General features: G+C 33.9%; 1 protein-coding gene across 1 annotated transcript in view; it reads left to right on the top strand.

Moving 5' to 3' along the window:
- The first annotated feature begins 1,231 nt into the window (after window positions 1-1,231).
- The window catches only part of PIK3CA (phosphatidylinositol-4,5-bisphosphate 3-kinase catalytic subunit alpha), a 35,113-nt gene continuing 22,635 nt past the window's right edge, over window positions 1,232-13,709 (top strand). Inside the window, exons 1-8 of the mRNA XM_007948281.2 lie at window positions 1,232-1,583; window positions 2,094-2,303; window positions 3,709-3,959; window positions 5,777-6,022; window positions 7,000-7,085; window positions 10,749-10,854; window positions 11,387-11,539; window positions 11,640-11,774. Coding sequence (XP_007946472.1) covers window positions 1,232-1,583; window positions 2,094-2,303; window positions 3,709-3,959; window positions 5,777-6,022; window positions 7,000-7,085; window positions 10,749-10,854; window positions 11,387-11,539; window positions 11,640-11,774 — 1,539 coding nt within the window. The remainder of the gene's footprint in view (window positions 1,584-2,093; window positions 2,304-3,708; window positions 3,960-5,776; window positions 6,023-6,999; window positions 7,086-10,748; window positions 10,855-11,386; window positions 11,540-11,639; window positions 11,775-13,709) is intronic.

The raw sequence follows: 13,709 nt of genomic DNA, 5'->3' as shown, positions 1-13,709 counted from the left end.
ATCCTACTTCCGTAGTGATACTGCCTCGGAAACCCAAGGAGGGGTCGCTATGAGTCAGGGCTGACTCGACGGCACATAACAACAACAACAATATATCTTAATCATACTTTAAGACATAATGGTCTCATATGTCACCTAGACAAAAATCAATATGAACAAAAATAAAGGAAATTAGAAAGTTTGATTTTAAAAAAGAAAAAGACAAAGCCATACAATTTCTTATTAGCACAGAGTAGGAAGAGGCCTGGGAAGCAGGGGAGGGGGGAGGAAAAGGATTTGATTTCTCTAGACTTGGTAGCATAGTGGCTAAGGCACCTGACTGCTAACCAGAAGGCTGGCGGTTCAAACCCACCAGCAACTCCTCGGAAGGAAGATGGGGCAATCTACTTCCGAAGTGACACTGCCTCGGAAACCCAAGGAGGGGTCACTATGAGTCGGGTCTGACTCGAGGGCATATAACAACAACAACAACAGACTTTATTCATCTTTAAAATGAGAGCAATGGCTCTCATAATCTCAAAGATCCCTGAGAGCCTAAATTCTGTTGCTTCACAAAATAGAAGAGAATGATAAAGATCATTGGAAAGTTGGTTTGAATTATAACTTTTTATACTTCCACATAGCCTCAGATCTGTCTTTAAGAGACCTGACTTACAAAGTCTATTAGAATATAATGGTTTTTTAATTATTATTATTATTATCAAATGTCTTGACTAATTTTAATTAAAACAAATAGTTTTTCTAATATGCTTCAAAATCACTTCTTAATTTAGGGCTATAGTCTCAGTTAAGATATTTAAGATGAATTATGTTTACTTACTCATACAATTATGACTATTTGAGCTCTGGTGGCGTAGTGGGTAAGACATTTGGCTGTTAACCAGAAGTCAGTGGTTTAAACCTACCAGCTGCTCCACAGGAGGAAGATGAGGAAATCGATGTATATCCCTAAAGATTTATAGTCTTGGAAACACAGTGGACATTGCTATGAGTTGGAAATGAGTCCATGACAGTGGTTTTTGTTTTTGTTTTATGACTGCTTATCTTAATTCAAACTACAGAATATGATTTATTTATTTATTTATTTTGAGCAATGCCATAAATGTATTCTCTTACAGTTGTTTCTTATTTAAGAAATCTTTTCCTTTTTTGGTTTAGGTTTCTGCTTTGGGACAGCCACACATCTAATTCCTTAAAGTTTTATATGTAAAACTTTTAAACAATCAGAACAATGCCTCCAAGACCATCATCAGGAGAACTGTGGGGCATCCACTTGATGCCCCCAAGAATCTTAGTAGAATGTTTACTACCAAATGGAATGATAGTGACTTTAGAATGCCTCCGTGAGGCTACATTAATAACTATAAAGCATGAACTATTTAAAGAAGCAAGAAAATACCCTCTCCATCAACTTCTTCAGGACGAATCTTCTTACATTTTCGTAAGTGTTACCCAAGAAGCAGAAAGGGAAGAATTTTTTGATGAAACAAGACGACTTTGTGACCTTCGGCTTTTTCAACCCTTTTTAAAAGTAATTGAACCAGTAGGCAACCGTGAAGAAAAGATCCTCAATCGAGAAATTGGTATGATACAGTTTTTGCATCAGTGGCATTGTCGTCCTAATCTAAAATGTCAATACGTATGGAGCTTAACCGTTAGTCTCGTTACCAAAATATTTTTGTCTGAACCAGTACTGATTGTAAGCATAAAAAAAATGCATTATAAATATAAACTGTTTTTGACTACTAAACTAAGAAACTACTTTTAATACCTTCACATTATTCTCTTAAGATTTTCTTTAAGAAGTATCATTTGCGAAAATGACTTAGATTTATTATATTACAGCTTTATTGTCCTTAAAAAATAATTGATATAGATGTTTGCTGTTTTTGACAGTTTCAAAATATGTTCTATGTTAAACATACTTGGATACTTATCAACTGTTACTATATATTCCTCAAAAAAAATTTTTAACATAGAGAAACTTATTTATTCTATTAAGGTCTCTCAAATCTACTAAGTTCTCTATTTGTAAGAAACATGTTCATATTGTATGTTAAATAGAATATTGGTTTTATGATTTTTTTTTCAAGGTTTTGCTATCGGCATGCCCGTGTGTGAATTTGACATGGTTAAAGATCCAGAAGTACAGGATTTCCGAAGAAATATTCTGAATGTTTGTAAAGAAGCTGTGGATCTTAGGGATCTTAATTCACCTCATAGTAGAGCAATGTATGTCTATCCTCCAAATGTAGAATCTTCACCAGAATTGCCAAAGCACATATATAATAAATTAGATAAAGGTAAGAAGTGGTTGGTCTACTGTCATTGATAACTGCAATGAAATAATTCTACCAATTAGTCATGTACATGTGATTTTTTTCTCAGAAACTATAAACTTCTTGAAGGCAGGGACTGTTTATGCTGACAAGATATACTTGAGCACAAAGTACACAGCTTATATACAATAAGTATCTATTGACTAAATGAATTATGTACATGATACTGATCACTTAGTAAATTGTTATCTTAGAATAAAACTGAAGAACTTTGAGTTTTTTATGATACCAACAGATTTAGAACTGATTATCTTTTTATAAATAACAAAAAATAAATAGAAACATTTTATGAAATTTTGGGAATACTTTACAGATTCTTGTTACTATGCATTATATATACGAAGAAAAAATATACCTTTCTTAATGTTAAATGCATAATTACATCTGATCATAATAATCTGATAATATTTAGATTGTCTTTTGAGGTTTATTTATAGCAATCAGTTTCTAGAATTAAATGAACATAAAAATACATAAATTGTTTTGGAAATGAAAATATTTTTGTATCAGATTAATATCAGTGTTCTTCAAGACAACACTCACACACTATTAAATATAAAATTCTACTAGGCTCAAGTATAGCAATGATTGTAAGGATGGCACAAGACCGGGCAGTGTTTCATTCTGTTGTACATAGGGTTGCTATGAGTCAGAGCTGACTCAGCAGCACCTAACAACAACATTAGTAGAATAAATTATCTTTTTACTGTTTCACCTATATTATTCAAACTAGTTTAATGTAATATAACATAATATGTTCATTTGAAATACTTTTTTATTGTAGCATACTTTTTCCAAGTGTAATGCTTTTTTTCATCTTTCTCCAACATTTTTTATGAACATTTTCCAACATACAAAAAAGTTGGAAGAATTCTATGGTGAACACCAGACCACTCAAGCACAGTTTTGCTCTTTCCAACATCTTTTTGTTTGACCTCTGACATGATCTTAAAGAGAGAAAATTAGAAAATTGGTTTCCTCTTCTTCCTCCTCCCTCCTCCAATCATTTGAATTCAGCATCTTTTCTTAAGTCTCTATTGATTGTTTCTTTACTTCCCATAGTTATCAGAAACTCTTCCACTATAGGCACTACTGAGTCTTTGATACTATAGCAAGCCACTGTTCACAGAAGTGTGCCATGCAGTTTAGAATGGAAATTAGCTTTGTTTTAGGTTCTTGTGACTTACAGCTTTGGGTGTTTACTATAAAATGAGTGATTTGAGAATTTCCTGTTCCTACCTGATGTTTACCCTTAATTATGTTGATTATAAATCATTTCTGACTATGGGTACAGTATTGTACCTTGAAAATTTATTTCTTAAAATATGAAATATATATGATTGCATCTAATTATGTTTTTCTGTCTTAGGACAAATAATCGTGGTGATTTGGGTAATAGTTTCTCCAAATAATGATAAGCAGAAATATACTCTGAAGATCAGCCATGACTGTGTGCCAGAACAAGTGATTGCTGAAGCAATCAGGAAAAAAACTCGAAGTATGTTGCTGTCATCTGAGCAACTAAAACTCTGTGTTTTAGAATATCAGGGCAAATATATTTTAAAAGTGTGTGGATGTGATGAATATTTCCTAGAAAAATATCCTCTGAGTCAATATAAGGTGAGTAACGAGTTTCAAGAATATTAATTTTAAATTTAAAAAGCTATCACATTGGAGATAGTATCTATATTTTAGATAATATTTTATGAAGTCTAAGTTTAGTAAATAGTTTTTTTAAAGTTATTTTTATGTTGATTATTTGGAGTTTGAAAATGTTGGCAGTAACCAAACCAAAACTAGCTGTTAACAGAGTGGAACTGCCCCATAGGGTTTCCAAGACTATAATCTATACAGGAGCACCCTGCTACATCTTTCTTCCATGGGGAGGCTGGTGGGTTTGAACCGCTGACCTTTCAGTTAGCAGCTAAGCACTTAAACCACTTTGCCATTGGAACTCCTTGGCAGTTATACTATCCCCAAAACATGGGCTTATTTCATGATTTCTCTCCTCACAGGCAATGACAGTGGAGTGGAATTAAAATAGACATCTCAGAAACCTATAAACTATTATTAAGATATACTATAAGTACTTTCCTACTGTTTATATTTATTTATTAAACTTATAAGAATCAATTATATATATATCAAGCATTGTGCCAGGTACTGATTTAGAATCCTGGCTTTCAGCTTGCTAGTACTCTAGCAGGGAGTTATGGATAAGAAAATGGGCAATTACAGTGTGTAATATCAATTACAGTTACAATAGCATTCACATCAACAGTATCTCTCCTAACTACTATTACAAAATACAGACAAGTTCATCTTAATATGTCCATGATTTTATCTATCTCCTCTTTATGGCTTCTGTTGCGTTTATTTTGTTTTATTAACAAATCAGGAAATATTTGGACAGAAAAGCTGAAATCTTTGGAGTAGACATCAATATGACCTAATAAATTGAATGACAGATGCTTACTAAATAATATTGCTTTTCCTTTAGCAAATACAGTGTTTTTATAGGATATATTCTGTGCTCCTTGTTTTTAATTCCAGTTTTTTGTTTTGTTTGTTTCCTGTCAATGATGGATAGTGCCATAAACTGAACCTAATTTTTTTTCTTTATATACTTTAGATTCATAAGTACTTGTTTGATCCTATGCAATAACCTGCTTCTCAAATGTTAGTACTTTAAATGTTATAAATATAGTAACTGTTATGAAATGTGGTCTACAATGTTTGTTTTGTCACCTTAGTGTGTATGTTCTCTCATAATACTCTTACATGTTGCTTTTAAATGAAAAACCTTATAGGAAATTGTTCTGGTTACCTAGTGCCACTCTGACAGGAAATATACCACAGATGGGATGGCCTTATCAAACAGAAGCTTATTCTTACAATTTGGAGTCTTTAAGTCTGAGTTCAAAGTGCCGGGCTCTAGGGACTGTGGGGAAGCCCCTCAACCTTGGGATTCAGCTCTGCCTTCTGCTCCCAGCCCACTGAAGCTAGAGTCATCTCTTCACTCAGGCAACTACTGGCTGCTGAGGCTAACAAGCCCAAGGTCAACAAATAAAATGGCACGGTCCTGAGGTTACCAAACCACACAGCAGGCCATTAATTCAAGTCTATTGATAGTCCCAAAGTCGGCAGAGCATGGCAGGCTGCTGAACAATGACATGGCTACATTGCAGGGTTCAAGCATCCCGTAAGCTAGAGACCATTCCCCAAGGCTTCTCCTTATATACAGGAAGCAGACCACATCCCAAAGGCAGCTAATGAGCTGCTCACAGTAGATTCCACCATGGAGTTGATTTGCCAGTCTCATCATGGGGAATAACTACCACCAGCTGCCCAGCCACTCAACCAGGCCCAGCCAAGTTGGTACACAAACTTCACCACCACAGAAATGATTTCTCCTCTCCCCTCTTAACTTCTTACAGTATATAAGAAGCTGTATAATGCTTGGAAGGATGCCCAATCTGATGCTGATGGCTAAAGAAAGTCTCTACTCCCAACTGCCAATGGACTGTTTCACAATGCCATCTTATTCCAGACGCATTTCCACAGCTACACCATATATGAATGGAGAAACATCTACAAAGTCCCTTTGGGTTATCAATAGTGCACTCAGAATAAAAATTCTTTGTGCTACGTATGTAAATGTAAATATTCGAGACATTGACAAGGTAAGGTCAAATGCTGATGCTGCTTATACTGCATCAAAAATTATATATAAACCTTTCTGACTGAACTATATAATAACCTATTGACCTGTAGTATACTGTTTTCAGATGGGTAGAAAAACACCCAAATCTTAGAAAATAAAAATGTAATATATATTTAATTCCATTTGAGTTGCCATACACTTCATCTTTTACACAGCTCACAATTCTTTGTTCATAATTCTAAGCTCTTAAACCCAGATGTTTTACAGAATTCATTTGGCAGCAAAATCTGATCCAACCTGAAGTGAGGCTTTTTATATAGTCTTTATTTATCCTACTTACTGTGAATATTCATGTAAAGTTTTATTACAGAAATATTGATGTATTTATTACAGAAATACTTCTAAGAGTATTAAGTAATATTTAGCATGTGCACCAATTTATCTTTCTAAAATATGAAGAATTCTGAATTTAAACAAGTCTGGCCTAAAGGGTTTTAGATGAGGTACCTAGGCCTATATTAACTTTTAGCAGTCGATGTCCCCATTGTTCTTAATGAATGAAGGCAGCAACAAATTTTGGTGAAAAATCGAAATCATTATTAACTTATAGTATGTGTGAAGAAAAGGAGAACCAAAAAGATATATCCCAACAAATATTTTTAATTGGTTCCTTCATTTACAAGTTACATTATTTGATATTTTATGTAGCATATGTATGCATATTTATGTATGTGTGTGTGTTTGTGTGTATGTGTTTATTTATATAACCCATTACCATTGGGTCGATTCTGATTCATCATGACCCTATAAAACAGAAGAACTGCCCCATAGGGTTTCCAAGGGGATAATCTTGACAGAACAGACTGCCACAACCCACAGAGCCGTTGGAGGGTTCAAAGCACTGACTTTTCAGTTAGCAGCTGAGCACTTAACTTCTGCACCACCAGGGCTCCTTTGTATTTATATAATATGGTGTTGTTGTTTTTTTTTTTTTAGATCTATGTTCGAACAGGTATCTACCATGGAGGAGAACCCTTATGTGACAATGTAAACACTCAAAGAGTACCTTGTTCTAATCCCAGGTAAGGAAATTCATGGGTTAACATTTCTAAAAGTCACATTAGTATTTAGCAATATAATAATAAAAGTAGTATATTTTAAATCATTAGTTTTATTTAAGTGAAATAAATGACCAAACATAAAATATAAGGACTTTCAGATGAATATCAGTCACAGGATCACTTTATGCTCTCTAAAATTGTGTCAGAAAGATTCTATGACTGTTCCCATTGTATGAAGGATAGAACAGAATATAGTTGCAATTTTGTGCTGATTGTTCACTACATTAGATCCATAAACCTAGCATTTTATTTTTCTCTTATCTTCATTCTATTTCCATGAAGAAGGGAGTGGCAAACAACTCTAAAGCTGAGCTCCTTTGAGGCAGTTTCTTTCACAGCCCATCCAAGAGTAGATGTTCATGACATTCAAATAAAGGGTTTTTGGAAACAAATCAGTTATTTGTGACAGAAAAAGTTATTGGAAATATTTTGACTTATTACTACCTAGATATAATGAAGAAATAAAAGGTAGTATAAACCAACAGCTTCCATCCTGCCATTTCTTTGCCTTTCTGTATAGAGTCATTTGGGAGTAAGACTCAACCTTATGCATATAACAGCAATAATATTTTAAGGATACTCAAATTGGTATCGAAGATTAAAGATAAACTTCATAAAATAGCAGTAGAGCTAACTAGTGAATCCTCCAGAAATAAATCTCATAATGAATTTAGACTGATTGCTAGAAAAATCAATCAAAAGTTTAGGTGTTAGAGTTAGGTTGTTAGAGGTGGCCACTCTTTATTTCCTGCTCATATTGTATGTCTGTCACAGGTCTGGGAGGAGGAAGGTGATTGTGAGAGAGAATGGAAAAACAATACTTGAGGAAAAAGTAGTCAAAATTTTTGCAAATTTAGGGGCTGCTTATAAACCTACTAATAATCCCAGGAGTTCAACAAGCCCTGAGCGAAGTCCCCAAACACTATTAGGTAGCTTTACCCTAGGTGTTTGAAATACCAAAAGTAAACTAGTTTTACACTGAAAGTAAACTTACTTAATAATACAAGATAGAAATGTTGGGATTTTAGTTAATTAAAATATTTATTTAGAAAGGACTTACCTTTTTTTCAAGAATATGCTTAGTCTAAAAGATGAACTCTCATGGTAGCATGAGAGTTTAAATACATTTTTTAAGTATTCTGTGTTTACAAAAAACAAAAAATGATACATTAATATGAAGCTTTTATATAGAAGTAGATAGAAAAAACTAATAATGAGGTTAAGTGTTTGTTCCAAATGTGTGTTTTCCCATAAGCTAGATAAATCAGATACCTTACGATTTCTTTGGAAATGTTACTGGTTATCTTCCTAAATCAGAATTAATTAGGCTATATATAACCATTGTCTAAAACTAAAGACCTTAATTTTTTTTGTTACTATATGTGTGTCAGAGTCAGGAGCTCTGGTAGCATAGTGGATAAGACATTTGACTGCTAACCAGAAGGTCAGCGATTCAAACCCACCAGTTGCTCCACAGAAGGAAGATGAGGTGATCCACTTCCGTAAAGATTCACAGTCTCAGAAACCCAATGGGGGTCTCTATGAGTTGGATTTGACTTGATGGCAGGGAGTTTTGTATCTGTGTGTGTGTGAGATGAATGGATTTTAGAAGAAGAAAGAAACATACTTTGTTAAACATAGTACTGAACAACTAGATTACTAAGATATAGCTTACTTAGAAAGTATAGAATATTTTCCGTGAATTATGAGCAATTCCAAAGATTGAGAAGTAATCAGAGGTACTAGGCATATTTAAATAGCTGTATCTTTAATTTCCTAATTATAGTAGACTTTAAAATCCCACAGCATTTCTCCTTCTTAGCATTTCTTTAATAGCATTTATTGGGGTTTTTTTTTTCATTTTGTTTTGTTTTGTTTTTACCTTTAGAAGATTTGAGCAGTTCCTCTATTTAAAATCTCACCCTTCTTTTAAAAATGGACCGTATTTTTTCTCTCTGTCCATAATAGAGCAAAGATACTACAATAAGTAGAACTTGTTATACCAATAAAATTTTATACCTTAGTTTTGCTAGTTAAAAATAGTATTATCGTAACATTTTATTATTAATTTAGTCTTGGTCTGTTAATAATCAAAAAATAGAAGAGAATTGTGAAGAAGGCATTTGAAAAGTTTTCGAAGTTAATAATAGGTAGCATTTGAGCTTTTACCATGGGCCAGTTATTATTCTGACTGCTTTAGTGATGTTATCTCATTTAATCTTCACAACAACCTTATGAAGGTAGGTATTGTTACTAGTTCCATTTCACAAATGAGGTAAAAATGAGGGGGTCATACATTCAGTGAAATAGTAGAAACAGGATTCTACTCCAGGCAGTGTGACTTCTGAGTCCATGATCTTAACCATTGCTATGATGCCTTAAAAAAAAAGCCTAAAAACTATTTACTGCATTTTTATCTTTACAAATATATCCACCAAATATAGACATAATTTCACATGTGGTATTCCGTAAATTATAGGGAATATATCATAAAAATTTGAGTGTTTTATCATGTCACTTTTGCAGTAACTTTTTATTCTTTTCTTACTATGAATGTCAAGTTATATTACCCCTTGTGAAGTATTCTTTCATTTTATTTACCAGCTGGCTTAATGGGTTCTTCTGAATAAAACAACATCATACATAAAAGTAATTAAATATAGTTACAATCATAGTAAATTTCATTTGTCTTGTGTAGTTTCCCTTTATTATTTGCCTTTCCTATAAGCTTTTTTTAAATTTTTGATTGAAGTATAGCACAAATGTACAAATGTATGCAAATCATAATTTTATAGTTCAGTGAATTATCACGAAGTGAGGACCTATATAACCATGATGCTGATTGAGAAATAGAATGTTTACCAACCCTCCAAAAGTCCCTCCTCATGCTACTCTCAATCCACTAACTTTCTCTTCTCCCCAGAAATAACCACTGCCTTGACTTCTAACACTATTGATTAGTTTTAGTTTTGCCTGGTTTTGATTTTATGTAAATAGACTCAAGCAGTAGGTATTCTTTTGTGTCTAGCTTCCTTCATTCAGTATTATGTTGATAAGATTTCATCCAGGTTGTGAACAATTGTAGTTCATTTTCATTACTGTGTAGTATTCTAGTATTTATTCTATCATTAGACATGTGGGTTTTTTGCAGTTTGTAGATATTATACTTAATTCTTCTGTGAACATTCTGTATACCAATACATACATTTCTGTGGTTTTATACCTATGGTAAGAGCTGGTAGTTTTAGTAAATTATTCTTTCTAAATTAATTGTAACAAATTACACCCCCACTAACAGTATATGCAATTTCTTGTTGCTATACATCCTTACCAGCCTTTGGTAGTAGCATCAGTCTTTATAGGTGTAGCCATTCTTATATGTAGTGATGCTTCTATGAGATGTCCATTTGCCTTTTCTGGATAATACTGACTACTTTTACAGACTTAATGTCCATTTGAATATGATCTTGTGGAGTGCCTATTCCAGTCAGTCTCTTACTTATTTTTTCCTTAGTTTGTCTTTTTCTTCATAATTTGCAGGAATTGTTTATATACAGGGGGATATATATATATAAAGGGTTTTTTTTTTTGGTAAATTCTTTTTTTCTTTAAAATTTTACATAGGTGGAATGAATGGCTGAATTATGAGATATACATTCCTGATCTTCCTCGTGCTGCTCGACTTTGCCTTTCCATTTGTTCTGTTAAAGGCCGAAAGGGTGCTAAAGAGGTAAAGTATATTTCAGAAGGCATGATGATATTTACCTGTGAAAACTCCTAATTATATTGCAGATTGGGTTTTTCTCAGGAAATGGAATTTATTTTTCTTTCTTTTAAAAAAAGTTATACAGATTTTTTTTTTTTTTTAAATAAATAAATATATTATAGAAGAATACCGAAGAGAATCTCAGGAGTTTATTTATGATGAGAGACTCTGAGTACACTTTGGTACAATTTTTAAAACATACAACGTGACTACACACAAATATCTGTTAAGTGACTACATACAAATATTTGTCATCTTCAATTGGGCTCATATTTCCTATTTATAGTTAAGAGAATGCATATAATTTCAAATGGGAAAAAGGAAAGAACAGGTTTAAACTTTGAGAAATTAATATGGCTTTTTGTAGTTATGATATGCCATTTATTATAGAGAAAATTATTGTTTCTAGAGAGTTCTTCTTTCTAGAGAAGTAACATATTTGAAATGCTTTTTATAATTTAATCCCAAATAGTGACTGTTTTTCTTTGTTTTTTAGGAACACTGCCCATTGGCCTGGGGAAATATAAACCTGTTTGATTACACAGATACTCTAGTATCTGGAAAAATAGCTTTGAATCTTTGGCCAGTACCTCATGGATTAGAAGATTTACTGAACCCTATTGGTGTTACTGGGTCAAATCCAAATAAAGTTAGTTTGTATTTCAAAACTTTATCTTTTAATCATGAATTAGAATATATTCATGATGGTCAAGCATAATATATATGATAACTTTTCTTCCATCCCTTAGGAAACTCCTTGCCTAGAATTGGAGTTTGACTGGTTCAGCAGTGTGGTGAAGTTTCCAGATATGTCAGTGATTGAAGAGCATGCCAATTGGTCTGTATCCCGAGAAGCAGGATTTAATTATTCCCATGCAGGGCTGGTAAGACAAATCAGAGTTTTCTTAAGTATTAATCATCATCAGTGGATTGTGTTTGTGTACTTTGTGTGGGAAAGGTTTCATGTATTTTAGGGGTACTGGCATAGATATTATGAGCTCTGAGCTAGCACTGCAATATAATACAATTCTTTATTATCTACTGCAGTCCTCCCTGTTCTAAATTTACCCTAACATGCCTTCATTCACTTAACAAATATTTATTGAATACCAACTATGTATAAAGCACTGTGATAGGCAGTAGGAAATAAAGTTGTGAATAAAATAGATCTGCATGGCATTTACAGTATTGAGGTGAAAATAGGTTAAGCAGTATATAGTAAGATTGTAAATCATGGTAAAAGCCATGAAGGAAAAAACAGTAGTATACTGAGAGACACTAATTGAGGGTCAGAGGGGAAAGGCTGATAATATCTTGGGTCTCAAGAAGTACCTCTCTGAGACAGTAACCTTGAAGTTCAGGCCAAATTATAAATATGATGTTATTCAACCATATACTGAAGAGTTGAGCTTGGAGGTACAGGAAATAGCAAATCTTTGCCAAAGTAGTCCAGACCCCCCCAGAAAAATGATTTACTTGCTATAACTTCAGAACCACAATATTACTGCGTTCAGTTATATTAACTCTCCCTAATTTTCCAAGGGCAAAGATGTTGGTGCTAAGACCACAGGATATTTTTGTTCCCCTAGTTTTCAAATATGTCACTTTTCCTTTGGCCTGGTTGGAAATCATAGCTAGACGAGTTGATGAATATGTGGGCCAAGAGGCCCTAAAATACACCGACCCCTGTAACAGTAACAGCAGCAGTGCAGGAGCGCTCAGAGGCAGCCTAGAATACTGCACATAGAAACTTTATTAGTTCACAGCTCTTATTCCAAGTAAGAAGTTTACCAATCATTTTTGTAAGCTGAGTAAAAACAGTATCTTTCCTGTATAGGTACTTTCAAGGGCATGTAGAAGGTATTTTGCTAAATACATGTGAATTTAAAATCATTACTGAATTCAATTGGACATTAAAATTAATTAACCTTTTTGACAGTTAAAAAAATGTTTTTCTTTATTGAAGGACATAACCACTATTTTGTACGTTTAATTCCTTGGTAATAACAATGCTAGCATTTATTTAGGCTTTCTGTATACCAAATACCATACTAATTACTTTTTATGTGTTATTTCATTTAACCTTAACAGTAGTCTCTGTGAGGGTGTGTACTACACCTATAGTCCCTGGGTTATAAACATCTCACTTAGGGACAACTCCTACTTGCCTTTAATGCAGGGCTTCAGCCTGGTTCTGTTCTAGCCAACAAAGTGAAACAGAAAGACCAGATTTTTACAATATGGGTGATTTATCACAGTAACTGGAATGGGAAAAATTACAGGTCGAAGGCCTGGAATGGGAGACACAGAAGATGCACAGTGAGCCCTTTGAGAAGCCTGATGCATGTGATTGCACTGTTGGCAGGACTGTGTGGAGCCACACACGTTCATAGTGGTGTCGTGGTCTGCCAACGTCTTTCATTGGGCCTCCACCATCTTTGAAGCCCCACTTTAATGTTATGTAAATTTGCCCTCACTTTGAAACGACTGAACCAACCCCTTCTGGAAGCAAATTCCTCATCCACATCACCTTCACTTGCTGCATGTTCAGCTTTTAAATCCTTGGAAAGGCTTTAAGCCTTTTCTTGCACTAAAGTAAGGCTGAGTGAGAACCATATATACCTGTTCTAACTTACCTACAAATTCTTAAAGACACAATTAGGACTGGACCTCATCCCTGTGCACTGCCTGTAATATAGGCTCTTTTTGACCAGTAAGAAATCAGAGGCTTGTTGTTGTTTTGTGCCATTGAGTCAGACCCGACTCATAGCGACCCCTCCTTGGGTTTCCAAGGCAGTATCACTATGGAAGTAGATTGC

Source organism: Orycteropus afer, unplaced genomic scaffold, assembly GCF_000298275.1.
Source record: "Orycteropus afer afer isolate SDZICR_OR568_19922 unplaced genomic scaffold, OryAfe1.0 scaffold00210, whole genome shotgun sequence".
Lineage (NCBI taxonomy): Eukaryota > Metazoa > Chordata > Mammalia > Tubulidentata > Orycteropodidae > Orycteropus > Orycteropus afer.
The sequence above is the reverse complement of the archived record's forward strand: the minus strand, read 5'-3'. Positions and strand labels throughout refer to the sequence as shown.